The sequence below is a fragment of the Piliocolobus tephrosceles genome, chromosome 7, assembly GCF_002776525.5.
Source record: "Piliocolobus tephrosceles isolate RC106 chromosome 7, ASM277652v3, whole genome shotgun sequence".
Lineage (NCBI taxonomy): Eukaryota > Metazoa > Chordata > Mammalia > Primates > Cercopithecidae > Piliocolobus > Piliocolobus tephrosceles.
In genome coordinates, this window is record NC_045440.1 from 123,790,974 (window position 1) to 123,803,845 (window position 12,872).

General features: G+C 41.9%; 1 protein-coding gene across 1 annotated transcript in view; it reads left to right on the forward strand.

Annotated features, from left to right (window-relative positions):
- COL14A1 (collagen type XIV alpha 1 chain) overlaps positions 1-12,872 on the forward strand; it is a 250,092-nt gene that overhangs the window by 205,296 nt on the left and 31,924 nt on the right. Inside the window, exons 41-42 of the mRNA XM_023223077.1 lie at positions 1,831-1,884; positions 2,355-2,426. Coding sequence (XP_023078845.1) covers positions 1,831-1,884; positions 2,355-2,426 — 126 coding nt within the window. The remainder of the gene's footprint in view (positions 1-1,830; positions 1,885-2,354; positions 2,427-12,872) is intronic.

The window sequence follows — 12,872 nt, forward strand, 5'->3', positions numbered from 1 at the left end:
TCGTCCTACCCCTGTGTATTATTCTTCTCATGCTGCTAATAAAGACATACCCGAGACTGGGTAATTTATAAAAGAAAGAGGCTTAGAGTTTGACTTAGAGTTTCCCATGGCTGGGGAGACCTCACAATCATGGTAGAAGGCAAAGGAGGAGGAAAATGATGTCTTAAATGACAGCAGGCAAGAGAGCGTGTGCAGGGGAACCCCATTTATAAAGCCATCAGATCTCGTGAGACTTGTTCACTATCATGAGAACATCATGGGAAAGACTCACCCCTATGATTCAATTACCTCCCACCATGTCCCTCTCATGACATGTGGGAATTATTGGAGCTACAATTTAAGATGAGATTTGGGTGGGGACACAGCCAAACCATATCACCCTGCCTTGACACCACCTCTCACACTCTCCTAACTCGCACACCATTTCCTCTCCCTCAGCCTTATCACTGCTGTCTTTTATTTGACACCTTGAGGTAGGGAGACATAATGTGAGTCTGGACAGACCTAAAAGATGCATTTTCTGCTGAGTGCGGTGGCTCATGCCTGTAATCCCAGCACTTTGGGAGGCTGAGGCAGGCGGATCACCTGAGGTCGGGAGATTGAGACGAGTCTGACCAACATGGAGAAACCCCATCTCTACTAAAAATACAAAATTAGCTGGGCGTGGTGGCGCATGCCTGTCATCCCAGCTACTTCGGAGGCTGAGGCAGGAGAATCGCTTGAACCTGGGATGGGGAGGTTGTGGTGAGCTGAGATTGCGCCATTGCACTCCAGCCTGGGCAAGAAGAACAAAACCCTGTCTCAAAAAGGAAAAAAAAAAAAAGATGGATTTTCATGGTAAAATAAGTGGAAAAGACGGCTCACTGGAAAAGTGGCAAGAATGTCAGAAAGGGAGTTGGGAGAGTCTGCAGAGATGCCAGGAGAGGTTTGAGTTGGTTTGAGATGGAAAATAATTATTCCAATGGGACATCAATTCCGTGGTGAAAATTCAGTTTCTCCCTATAGTAACAGGTAGTGTTTGGAAAAATACTTTATGAAATTTTGTGAATATGATAAAATTTAGATTGAAGATTCTGTCTTAAATTAACAGCTTTGGAAAGGCCAGCATTCACAATTAAGAGCTATAAACATTTAGGAGTAAGTCATCCCAGCTCTAATAGTTTTTTTAACACTTAACATAAAAATAACACACATACATATATATTCTATAATTTAGGAAGTTTTTTTAAAAGAACATCACTTGCTTTCTGCCTTAAATCCTTCCACCAGGGAATGAGGCGCAAACACGTGCTCATTTGTAAGCCCACGATGACAGTAAATCTGCCCGGTAGTCAAAGCTCAGTCACTGCCATAGGAAATCCTCCCAAATCTCCTCCAGCTTACTCCTGAAGTTGCAGACTTTCAGATATTGCAGTACTCCTAATGAAAGACAGATCCCTCTGATAGAGATTCCCTGCCCAAGACTCTCTTAGGTCATAAAAACCACTAATTCATCTTTTCATCTGCTCATTAATGACCAAGAATGGATCCTCTTCCCATTTGCTATGCTTAGTTTAGTAAAAGCACTTTTTGGAAGCAAGTTCCTGTTTAAGTTTGTAAGTGGCATTTCTTACACCTAAAATTCTTGCACTGAACAATTTAATGGAGCCAACAGACACAAACACCTTGCCAAAAACAATTTCCATGAAGAGTTTAAAGGCAGTGAATCCTTGGTAGTCCAGAGCAAGCAGCAGGACTTGACCCCCAAACATGAAAAGGAATTAGATGAGCCCATTCTGAAAGCCGTGTAAAGCATCTGCTTAGCTGACACACTGTGTTTCTTTTCACCAGGGCCTTCCAGGAAAGGATGGATCTTCGGGACCTCCAGGACCACCAGGGCCAATAGTAAGCCTTTCCAGAAACTACTGGGACACACTCTGTTTTAAAGCATTTCATTTCCTTTGAGAGGTTTTCTTTTGCCAGATATTTTACTCGGCAGCCACCTTCACTCTAGTGTAACAACTCATCCCTTGGGAGAGAACTCTTCCTAAAACTTCGTAGAAAGATAATGTATCCCTATTGCCCGATTATTCTATCTCAGAGTCATTTTGCCAGAAGATCACCTGCATTGATTTAGCTTTTAGTAAATCACAAGTAAGGCTTGAATTTGAAAGAACCACACCTGACGTATAGTGAGGAGACTAATAAAAAGTCTTCCCTCCATTTTTGGGAATTGGGAACAGGAATGAGGTCCCGGTGATGAGGGGGAGGGAAGCTATCATGGTGTGTATTTGTTACGCTTGCTTAAAAGCTGGCTGTCATTGATGAGAATATGTGATTCCTGACTTTGTTCCATTTTCCTACCTCTCTTCTAGGGCATCCCTGGGGCCCCTGGAGTCCCAGGAATCACAGGAAGCATGGGACCGCAAGGCGCCCTGGGACCACCCGTGAGTATGCAGCCGTAGTCGCTCAGAATGTATGCCCAGTCATCACGATTATTTATGTGTTTAAATTTACCAGCCTCTCTGCTAGTCAGAAGTGTTTATTCAGCACTGTTCTCTATGGAAATTCATAAAGGAAATTGGAAAAGTTTCTAGGATAAAGATGAAGATCAGATTGTGCATATGTCATGGCTAAAGATAAATGGTGCTAACAGGGAATAATCTGTCATGCTTTTGCTTATGTTTCTATTGCTTGCTATTCTGCATTTGGCTAAGTAAACTCAATATCATCTCTCCAGAGATTGGGCACAACAGCTATGTGTTAATCAAGCCGGGTTCCCAAAGGGAAAAATACAAAGCTTGGGAAATTCAAAGTTTAATGAACGTGAGATTAGATTTTTCTCTTCTAAATTCTACAAGACAGAATTTCCCATTAAAACACAGTCACACATAAGTGAGAGGTGTTATAAGTGAAAACATAATGAACAGAACTCTTTAACTTTGGTTTTTGTTCTTCTAGTCTCTTAGGTTGGTGTTTAAATGTGATCAATGGAAGGGGAAGGGATAAGGTGGAAGAAAAACAAATGAACACATCTGGGCCTGTTTCTTCATTTGTAAAATGAGGTCATTGTATTACATGGCCTCTGGAGACATGCTTGGCATCTTCTGGTGACATGCAAGTTGTTCCTTCTAGGTTTAGATGTTAGTCAGCATTCTGATATTTATCTGTGAATTGCTAAGTCTGCATCCATAAACTAAAACATTGAAAAATGCAAAGATGTGTACCACTGCAAATGCACTAAGAATGTGTGCAGCAGTGAAATCCAATGGATGAGGATGGAAGCATCTAGTGAATTAGATTCATGTTATCACTTAACAAATTGCCACAATCTCAGTGGCTTAAAACAACACAAATTTGTTATCTTACAGTTTCGCAGGTCAGAAGTCTGGCACAGATCTCACTGAGTTAAAGGGAAGGTGTCAGTATTTCCTTTCTGGAGGCTAGAGGAAAGAATCTCTTTCCTGGCCTTTTCTAGCTGCTAAAGTCCTTGGCTCACAGTCCACCTGCATCTTCAAAGCCAGCAATGTTGCATCTCTCTGGCCTTTTTCTGCCATAGTCACTTCTCTCTGACCACAGCCAGGAAAGGTTCTCTTCGGGACTTACGTGATTACATTCAGGCTAATCATAGATAATCTCCCTAGATAATTCCCAAATCCTTAACTAAGTCACATTTGCAAATTCCCTTTTGCCACATTAGGTAACATATTCACAGGTTCTGGGGATTAGGGCAAAGAAGTTTGAGGGGGCTTTTCTTCTGCCTACCATAGTAAACAAGATGTAACAGAAATGTTGGTTCTCATTCAGAAAGTGGCCTCTCTTCCTCTAGCAACCCAGATAGTCTTGTTCCTCTTATTCCTGAAACTCATTTTAATAAAATTATTTCATCCTCAGAATCCTTTTCTGGACCATGACTCACGTGAGACTTATGTAGGTACACAAACCCATACAGGATATGCACATAAATAAGCATCTTGATTTTAGCAAATACATCCTAATTTGCACATCCAAATAAATGCTATCCTTAGTAATCACTTTATACAGCTGCATCTTTATTCCAATTACAATGTCATTCAAAATACCTTTAGATCTCGTCTTTTTATATCAACCTAGTAGTGGGTCACAGAAGAAAATCTGATTGCTTTATCTTCACATATCTTTTTTTAATTCAGAAACATGTTGCCAAGTGTGATCCTGCACCTAGAAACATACACTGAAACCCACATGTGTGAGCACATGAAAAAATGCATGCACACACACACACACACACACACGTACGCACACACACAACTGTCTTCACACTGCAAGCTTATCTCTTCATTTGATTCGAAGCTGTATCATACCAGAAAAGAAACTTAAAAACATACTCTCTGGTATTTGGCTTCAGTCTGCTTTCCAGAATGTGCTCCTGGGAACCAGAGTTTTAGAATATATCCACAGTGCCAGATAGCAAGTGGTCCTGGTCAAAGAAGTGGCCCTGACCTGACCCTAACTAGCTGTATAAGCCTCATGCACAGAAACTGCTTGCCTAATCTGTTTCTCGGAAATTCATGGGAAGTTTTAGGACATCAAAAGCTTTGAGGCATCCCAAAGTGAAATTAGAAAACACTCAAAACTAGTTTAATTTGGTTAGACAATAAATGTATTTGTGCATGAGGTTCTTATTCTTACTAGCATCTCCTAGAACTGGTTTCTCCTAAGCCAGCCTAGGAAAAAGCAAGGTATAGACTGATCCTGACCCAAGAGGGAGGGAATAGGAAAGAGGGAAGGAAAGAAATGCAGGCTCTGAGAGCTATGGGAGAGTTGACATGGAGCGTGGAGAGCTACAGTGAGACCTGGAATCTTTGAGGAACTATGATAGCACCCTGCTCACTCACCTGGCCTTTGGTGGCTCTGGATTAGACTCCAAACATAGTATCTACAGAAATGCCAATAAAATTTTCCCATAAATAAAACACTTGTTCATAATGTGGTTGTCATTATAAATCAGCAGAAAGGGGCCCTTGATAGCAGCAGGAGGGGTCTTTGTGCCATTGGCACTTTGATCAGAGGCAGAAACCATTTGGCCTATAAGCATCGGGTAGGGATACCACAGTTGGCTTGGGGATTTCCTCTCAAAAGCAAGTTGCTTTCTGAACTGTCCAGCCCAGACTTTTTTGGACACACTGGCTCCCAGATGCTTGCTGCCTGCCAGACTGGCATGACTGTGACAGCAGGCTCTGTGTCATGGTGTTAAGGCCTTAATTGATTTCCCATGGATATCTGTCTAGGAAGGCATGAGGGAAAGGGACCAAGAGGGACAGGCTGCACCACTGAAAATAGCAACATGTTTCCTACAGTGGGTGCCAGAAACGCTTGCTTTTGTGTGCTCTGCTTCCAGCTGCCGGCTCCCTAGGGCAGAATGTACATTGCTGCTACTGAGGTCCTAATTTCTATCTAAGTTTCGAGCATTGGCTTAGGTACAGTTCCTCCTCTGCAGTTGTTAGAGAGTGATAAAGCACACGAAAGAAGGAGCTGCTTACTGCTGGGGCCATGTGTTCAGCCAGGTAGACAGGTCCAGGGTTACATCACTGAAGGAGCTTTGCATTAGAAGTCAGGATACCTGGGTTCCTGATGTAGCCCTGACATGACTCAAAGTCGCTGTAAGCCACATCACTTGCACAAATCATCTAGCCTTTCAGAATGTCAGTTTCCTAATTCATTCATTTAAAATATTTAGGGAGTGAGCACAATCCATATAAGATTAAATGGTGGGGAGTGGTCGTGAGGGGTACAAAAGATCTCAAGACGTTTTTCCATAGTGTTGAGAAATCCAGAGAGAATGATGTTTTTATATACGAAGCTGTAATAAAGGGCAGAAAGTGTGAAATGCCTTAAGGGAAAGACAAGGAAGTTGCTCTGAAAGCTCCATTAAGAGAGAGACCCCTAAGCTGAGGGGTAGGAGTAGCGGCTTCAGAAGGAGGGACCATTTTGATGAGATCTTAGAATACGGGTAGGATTCCCACCCACAGAGACAGAAAGATCGCATCACTTAGGTGACAGTTGCAGAAAAACATAAGGCAAACACAGAGCACCCCTGTCTCTGTACCTTTTACTATTTTTCCATTCTTTCTCTAGTTCCATCACGACTACCGCAGTTTTGTTTCAGGCCCTGCTCACTGCTCCCAAAGACTATCCCGAGAGGCTCTCATTGGCCCCCCGGCCTCTGCTTTAGCCCTGTTCTAGTCCATTCCTCAGCTGCCAGAACATCTTTTAGTGCAACCCCCACATGTCGCTGTCTGGCTTGAATCTCCTCCTTATCCCTGGAGGAAAGAGCCCAATTGTTCAGCACAGAGCTCGTGGCCCTTTAGGATGGGCCCCTACTTTCCTTTCCAACTTGGATTACCATCCTCCCTTCACTTGGATTCACTCATACATTATTTAAAGTTCCCAAAATATATGCCATACCATTTCACACGTTTGTCTTTGGGGATGCTAACAACTTACAGGATGCTCTTTGGGATGCTCATTTGCCTTACTGGGCTGCATTCTTTTTTACCACTTGGTGAGCTCCCGGCAAATCCTTCTTTAAGGCTTCTCATCTCCCGTGTAAAGCCACCCCTCCCTTTGCAGGCTGTTAGGTACTGCATTTCAACTCTTGATGTTTGTCTCTCCACTAAAAGGAAATTCCTTAAGGACAGAAATTTTATCATACTCCTGTGTAGAGTCCTAGACCCCAGTTCAGTGTCTAACACATAGAGAGTACTTAATATGTATTTATTAAAAGAAAAAAAGAAGGCTGGGTGGGGTGACTTATGCATGTAATCCCAGCACTTTGGGAGGCCAAGGCAGGCGAATCATTTGAGGTCAGGAGTTTGAGACCACCCTGGCCAACATGGTGAAATCTCGTCTCTGCTAAAAAAGAAATACAAAAATAAATTAACTGGGCGCAGTGGTGGGTGCTTGTAATCCCAGCTACCCAAGAAGCTGAGACATGAGAATCGCTTAAACCCGGGAGGCGGAGGTTGCAATGAGCCAAGATCATACCACTGCACTCCAGCCTGGAAGACAAAGCAAGACTCTGTCTCAAAAAAAAAAAAAAAAAAAAAAGGAGGTACGTTTATATTCTAGTTAGGCTGATGTTCAAAGGCATGTTAGAGGCCTACTAGAAGAATATTCTTATAGATTAGGGGTCAGGTCATGGAAGACATTTCAAGCCAGCCTAAGATGTTTTGATTTAGTTTAACAGACATCTTTAATATGTGGTACCTGAACCACAAGATCGTTCCTCTTCCTTCCAGCACTAAAATTCGGTGAATCTATGAATGTAGCCACTGTATTTTTTTCTTTTCTTTACATTTCAAGTGCTCCTAAAATTAAAGGAAAGTGTGCCACTTTTTCCTGCCTACATCTGCAGGGAATATGTGTTTTCCCTCAAAGCATGCTTTGGTGGAGTTATGGGCCTTCACTTGCTCAGGAATTTTTATTTTGTTTTTGTTTTAATTTGTAAAAATCAAAGGAACGATGTCAGAAAAGTTGGAATAAAAAAATTTCTTGCCATACAGATATTTCATTAAAAAGATCTTTCACTGAGACCGCCCAGCTGCACCCTTTGGCTACTTAATAACCAGCATCATGAGACTGAGTTTGAGGAATTTCAAGCCCAATTAAACACATCCATCCCTACATACCAAAAGGTGCCAACAGCTGATGCTCTCCATTTACCATGTCAATCAGGTTTGCACTATAATTGCGTTCTCTAGATTTAAAACATTTTCAAACAAGCCAGTTTAATAAATGATAGCAAGAATAGCAGGAAAATTGTCAAAAAATGTATTGGTGCAGAAATAAAGTTATTCAAGATAAAACAGATTTTTAAAAAAATGACTCGAGCTGCAACCTAGTTCTGAATTACTAGAGTTAGGCTTTAGGCATGGTATGTTTGCTTGTTTTGCTTTATTTTAATTGAGAAAATATTATCTTCCCTGGAATAGAAGATACGAGCTAGCAGAATTGCTGAACAGAGTTCTCTTTCAACAGAGTGGTAGAGTATACTCGGGATGTGCATGGATTCTGGAGCCCACAGTTTTGGTTCAGGTCCCCAGTTTTTTCACTTCCTTATTGCATGGCCTTGAGCAAGTGACATGACCTCTTAGTGCCTCATTTTCCATATGTGGAAAATGGGAATAATATAGGATTGTTATAAAGAATGAATGGGTTAATCTTATAGGAGTATTATAAGCACTAAATAAGTTAATCATATAGGAGTGTTATAAGAATTAAATGAATTAGGGGCGGTTCCAAGATGGCCAAATAGGAACAGGTCCAGGCTACAGCTCCAAGCGTGAGCAACACAGAAGACGGGTGATTTTTGCATTTCCAATTGAGGTACTGGTTTCATCTTATTGGGGCTTGTTGGACAGTGTGGGCAGGACAGTGGGTACAGCCCACGGAGCATGAGCTGAAGAAGGGCAAGGCATTGCCTCACCTGGGAAGCGCAGGGGGTCAGGTAATTCTGTTTCCTAGCCAAGGGAAGTAGTAACAGATGGCACCTGGAAAATCAGATCACTCCCACCCTAATACTGCACTTGTCCAACGGTCTTAGCAAACAGCACACCAGGAGATTATATCCTGCACCTGGCTCAGAGGGTCCCATGCCCACGGAGCCTCGATCATTGCTAGCACAGCAGTCTGAGATCAAACTGCAAGGCGGCAGCGAGGCTGGGGGAGGGGCATCCGCCATTGCTGAGGCTTCAGTAGGCAAACAAAGTGGCCAGGAAGCTTGAAGTGGGTGGAGCCCACCACAGCTGGAGGAGCCCTGCCTGCCTCTATAGACTCCACCTCTAGGGGCAGGGCATAGCCTATCAAAAGGCAGCAGAAACCTCTGCAGACTTAAATGTCCCTTTCTGACAGCTTTGAAGAGAGTAGTCGTTCTCCCATCATGGAGTTTGAGATCTGAGAATGGACACACTGCCTCCTCAAGTGGGTCCCTGACCCCCAAGTAGCCTAACTGGGAGGCATTCCCCAGTAGGGGCAGAATGACACCTCACACTGCCAGATACCCATCTGAGACGAAGCTTCCAGAGGAACAATCAGGCAGCAACATTTGCTGTTCAGCAATATTCACTGTTCTGCAGCCTCTGCTGCTACAACCCAGGCAAACAGGGTCTGGAGTGGACCTCCAGCAAACTCTAACACACCTGCAGCTGAGGGTCCTGACTGTTAGAAGGAAAACTAACAAACAGAAAGGACATCCACACCAAAACCCCATCTGTACGTCACCATCATCAAAGACCAAACGTAGATAAAACCACAAAGATGGGGAAAAAACAGAGCAGAAAAGCTGAAAATTCTAAAAATCAGAATGCCTCTCCCCCTCCAAAGGAACACAGCTCCTCGCCAGCAAAAGAATAAAGCTGGATGGAGAATGACTTTGACAAGTTGAGAGAAGAAGGCTTCGGACAATCGAAATTCTCCGAGCTAAAGGAGGAAGTTCGAACCCATCGCAGAGAAGCTAAAAACCTTGAAAAAAGATTAGACAAATGGCTAACTAGAATAACCAGTGTAGAGAAGTCCTTAAATGACCCGATGGAGCTGAAAATCATGGCACGAGAACTACGTGACACATGCACGAGCTTCAGTAGCCAATTCAATCAACTGGAAGAAAGGGTATTAGTGATTGAAGATCAAATGAATGAAATGAAGCGAGAAGAGAAGTTTAGATAAAAAAAGAGTGAAAAGAAATGAACAAAGCCTCCAAGAAATATGGGACTATGTGAAAAGACCGAATCTATGTCTGACTGGTGTACCTGAAAGTGACGGGGAGAATGGAACCAAGTTGGAAAACACTCTGCATGATATTATCCAGGAGAACTTCCCCAACCTAGCAAGGCAGGCCAACATTCAAATTCAGGAAATACAGAGAATGCCACAAAGATACTCCTCGAGAAGAGCAACTCCAAGACACGTAATTGTCAGATTCACCAAAGTTGAAATGAAGGAAAAACTGTTAAGGGCAGCCAGAGAGAAAGGTTGGGTTACCCACAAAGAGAAGCCCATCAGACTAACAGCGGATCTTTCTGCAGAAACTCTACAAGCCAGAAGAGAGTGAGGGCCAATATTCAACATTCTTAAAGAAAAGAATTTCCAACCCAGAATTTCATATCCAGTCAAACTAAGCTTCATAAGTGAAGGAGAAATAAAATCCTTTACAGAAAAGCAAATGTTGAGAGATTTCGTCACCACCAGGCCTGCCCTACAAGAGCTCCTGAAGGAAGAACTAAACTCAGAAAGGAATAACTGGTACCAGCCACTGCAAAAACATACCAAATTGCAAAGACCATCGATGCTAGGAAGAAACTGCATCAGCTAACGAGTAAAATAACCAGCTAACATCATAATGACAGGATCAAGTTCACACATAACAATATTAACCTTAAATGTAAATGGGCTAAATACTCCAATTAAAAGACACAGACTGGCAAATTGGATCAGTGTGCTGTATTCAGGAGACCCATCTCACGTGCAGAGACACACATAGGCTCAAAATTAAGGGATGGAGGAAGAGCTACCAAGCAAATGGAAAACAAAAAAAGGCTGGGGTTGCAATCCTAGTCTCTGATAAAACAGACTTTGAACCAACAAAGATCAAAAGAGACAAAGAAGGTCATTTCATAACGGTAAAGGGATCAATTCAACAAGAAGAGCTAACTATCCTAAATATATAGTACTGCACCCAGTACAGGAGCACCCAGATTCATAAAAGAAGTCCTTAGAGACTACAAAGAGACTTAGACTCCCACACAATAATAATGGGAGAATTTAACTCCCCACTATCAACATTAGACAGATCAAGACAGAAAGTTAACAAGGATATCTAGGAATTGAACTCAGCTCTGCACCAAGCAGACCTAATAGACATCTACGGAACTTTCCACCCCAAATCAACAGAATATACATTCTTCTCAGCACCACACCACACTTATTCCAAAATTGACCACATAGTTGGAAGTAAAGCACTCCTCAGCAAATGTAAAAGAACAGAAATTATAACAAACTGTCTCTCAGACCACAGTGCAATCAAGCTAGAACTCAGGATTAAGAAACTCAATCAAAACTTCACAACTACATGGAAACTGAACAACCTGCTCCTGAATGACTATTGGGTAAACAACAAAATCAAGGCAGAAATAAATATGTTCTTTGAAACCAATGAGAAAAAAGACACAACATACCAGAATCTCCGAGACACATTTAAAGCAGTACGTAGAGGGAAATTTATAGCACTAAATGCCCACAAGAGAAAGCAGGAAAGATCTAAAATTGACACCCTAACATCACAGTTAAAAGAACTAGAGAAGCAAGAGCAAACACATTCAAAGCTAGCAGAAGGCAAGAAATAACTAAGATCAGAGCAGAACTGAAGGAGATAGAAACACAAAAAACCCTTATAAAAACCAATGAATCCAGGAGCTGGTTTTTTGAAAAGGTCAACAAAATTGATAGACTGCTAGCAAGACTAATAAAGAAGAAAAGAGAGAAGAATCAGATAGATGCAATAAAAAATGATAAAGGGGATATTACCACCAATACCACAGAAATGCAAACTACCATCAGATAATACTATAAACACCTCTACGCAAATAAACTAGAAAATCTGGAAGAAATGGATAAATTCATTGACACATACACCCTCCCAAGACTAAACCAGGAAGAAGCTGAATCTCTGAATAGACCAATAACAGGCTCTGAAATAGAGGCAATAATTAATAGCCTACCAACCAAAAAAAGTCCAGGACCAGATGGACTCACAGCTGAATTCTACCAGAGGTACAAGGAGGAACTGGTACCATTCCTTCTGAAACTTTTCCAATCAATAGAAGAAGAGGGAATCCTCCCTCACTCATTTTATGAGGTCGGCATCATCCTGATACCAAAGCCTGACAGAGACACACACAAAAAAAGAATTTTAGACCAATATCCCCGATGAACATCGATGCAAAAATCCTCAATAAAATACTGGCAAACTGAATCCAGCAGCACATCAAAAAGCTTATCCACCATGATCAAGTGGACTTCATCCCTGGGATGCAAGGCTGGTTCAACATACACAAATCAATAAACATAATCTAGCATATAAACAGAAGCAAAGACAAAAACCACATGATTATCTCAATAGATGGAGAAAAGGTCTTTGACAAAATTCAGCAGCCCTTCATGCTAAAAACTCTCAATAAATTAGGTATTGATGGGACATATCTCAAAATAATAAGAGCTATTTATGACAAACCCACAGCCAATATCATACTGAATGGGCAAAAACTGGAAGCATTCCCTTTGAAGACTGGCACAAGACAGGGATGCCCCCTCTCACCACTCCTATTCAACATAGTGTTGGAAGTTCTGGCCAGGGCAATCAGGCAGGAGAAAGAAAGAAAGGGTATTCAATTAGGAAAAGAGGAAGTCAAATTGTCTCTGTTTGCAGATGACATGATTGTGTATTTAGAAAACCCCATCATCTCTGCCCAAAATCTCCTTAAGCTGATAACCAACTTCAGCAAAGTCTCAGGATACAAAATCAATGTGCAAAAATCACAAGCATTCTTATACACCAGTAACAGACAAACAGAGAGCCAAGTCATGAGTGAACTCCCATTCACAATTGCTTCAAGGAGAATAAAATACCTAGGAGTCCAACTTTCAAGGGATGTGAAGGACCTCTTCAAGGAGAACTACAAACCACATCTCAATGAAATAAAAGAGGATACAAACAAATGAAAGAACATTCCATGTTCATGGGTAGGATAGGAAGAATCAATATCGTGAAAATGGCCATACTGCCCAAGGTAATTTATAGGTTCAATGCCATCCCCATCAAGCTACCAATGACTTTCTTCACAGAATTGGGAAAAACT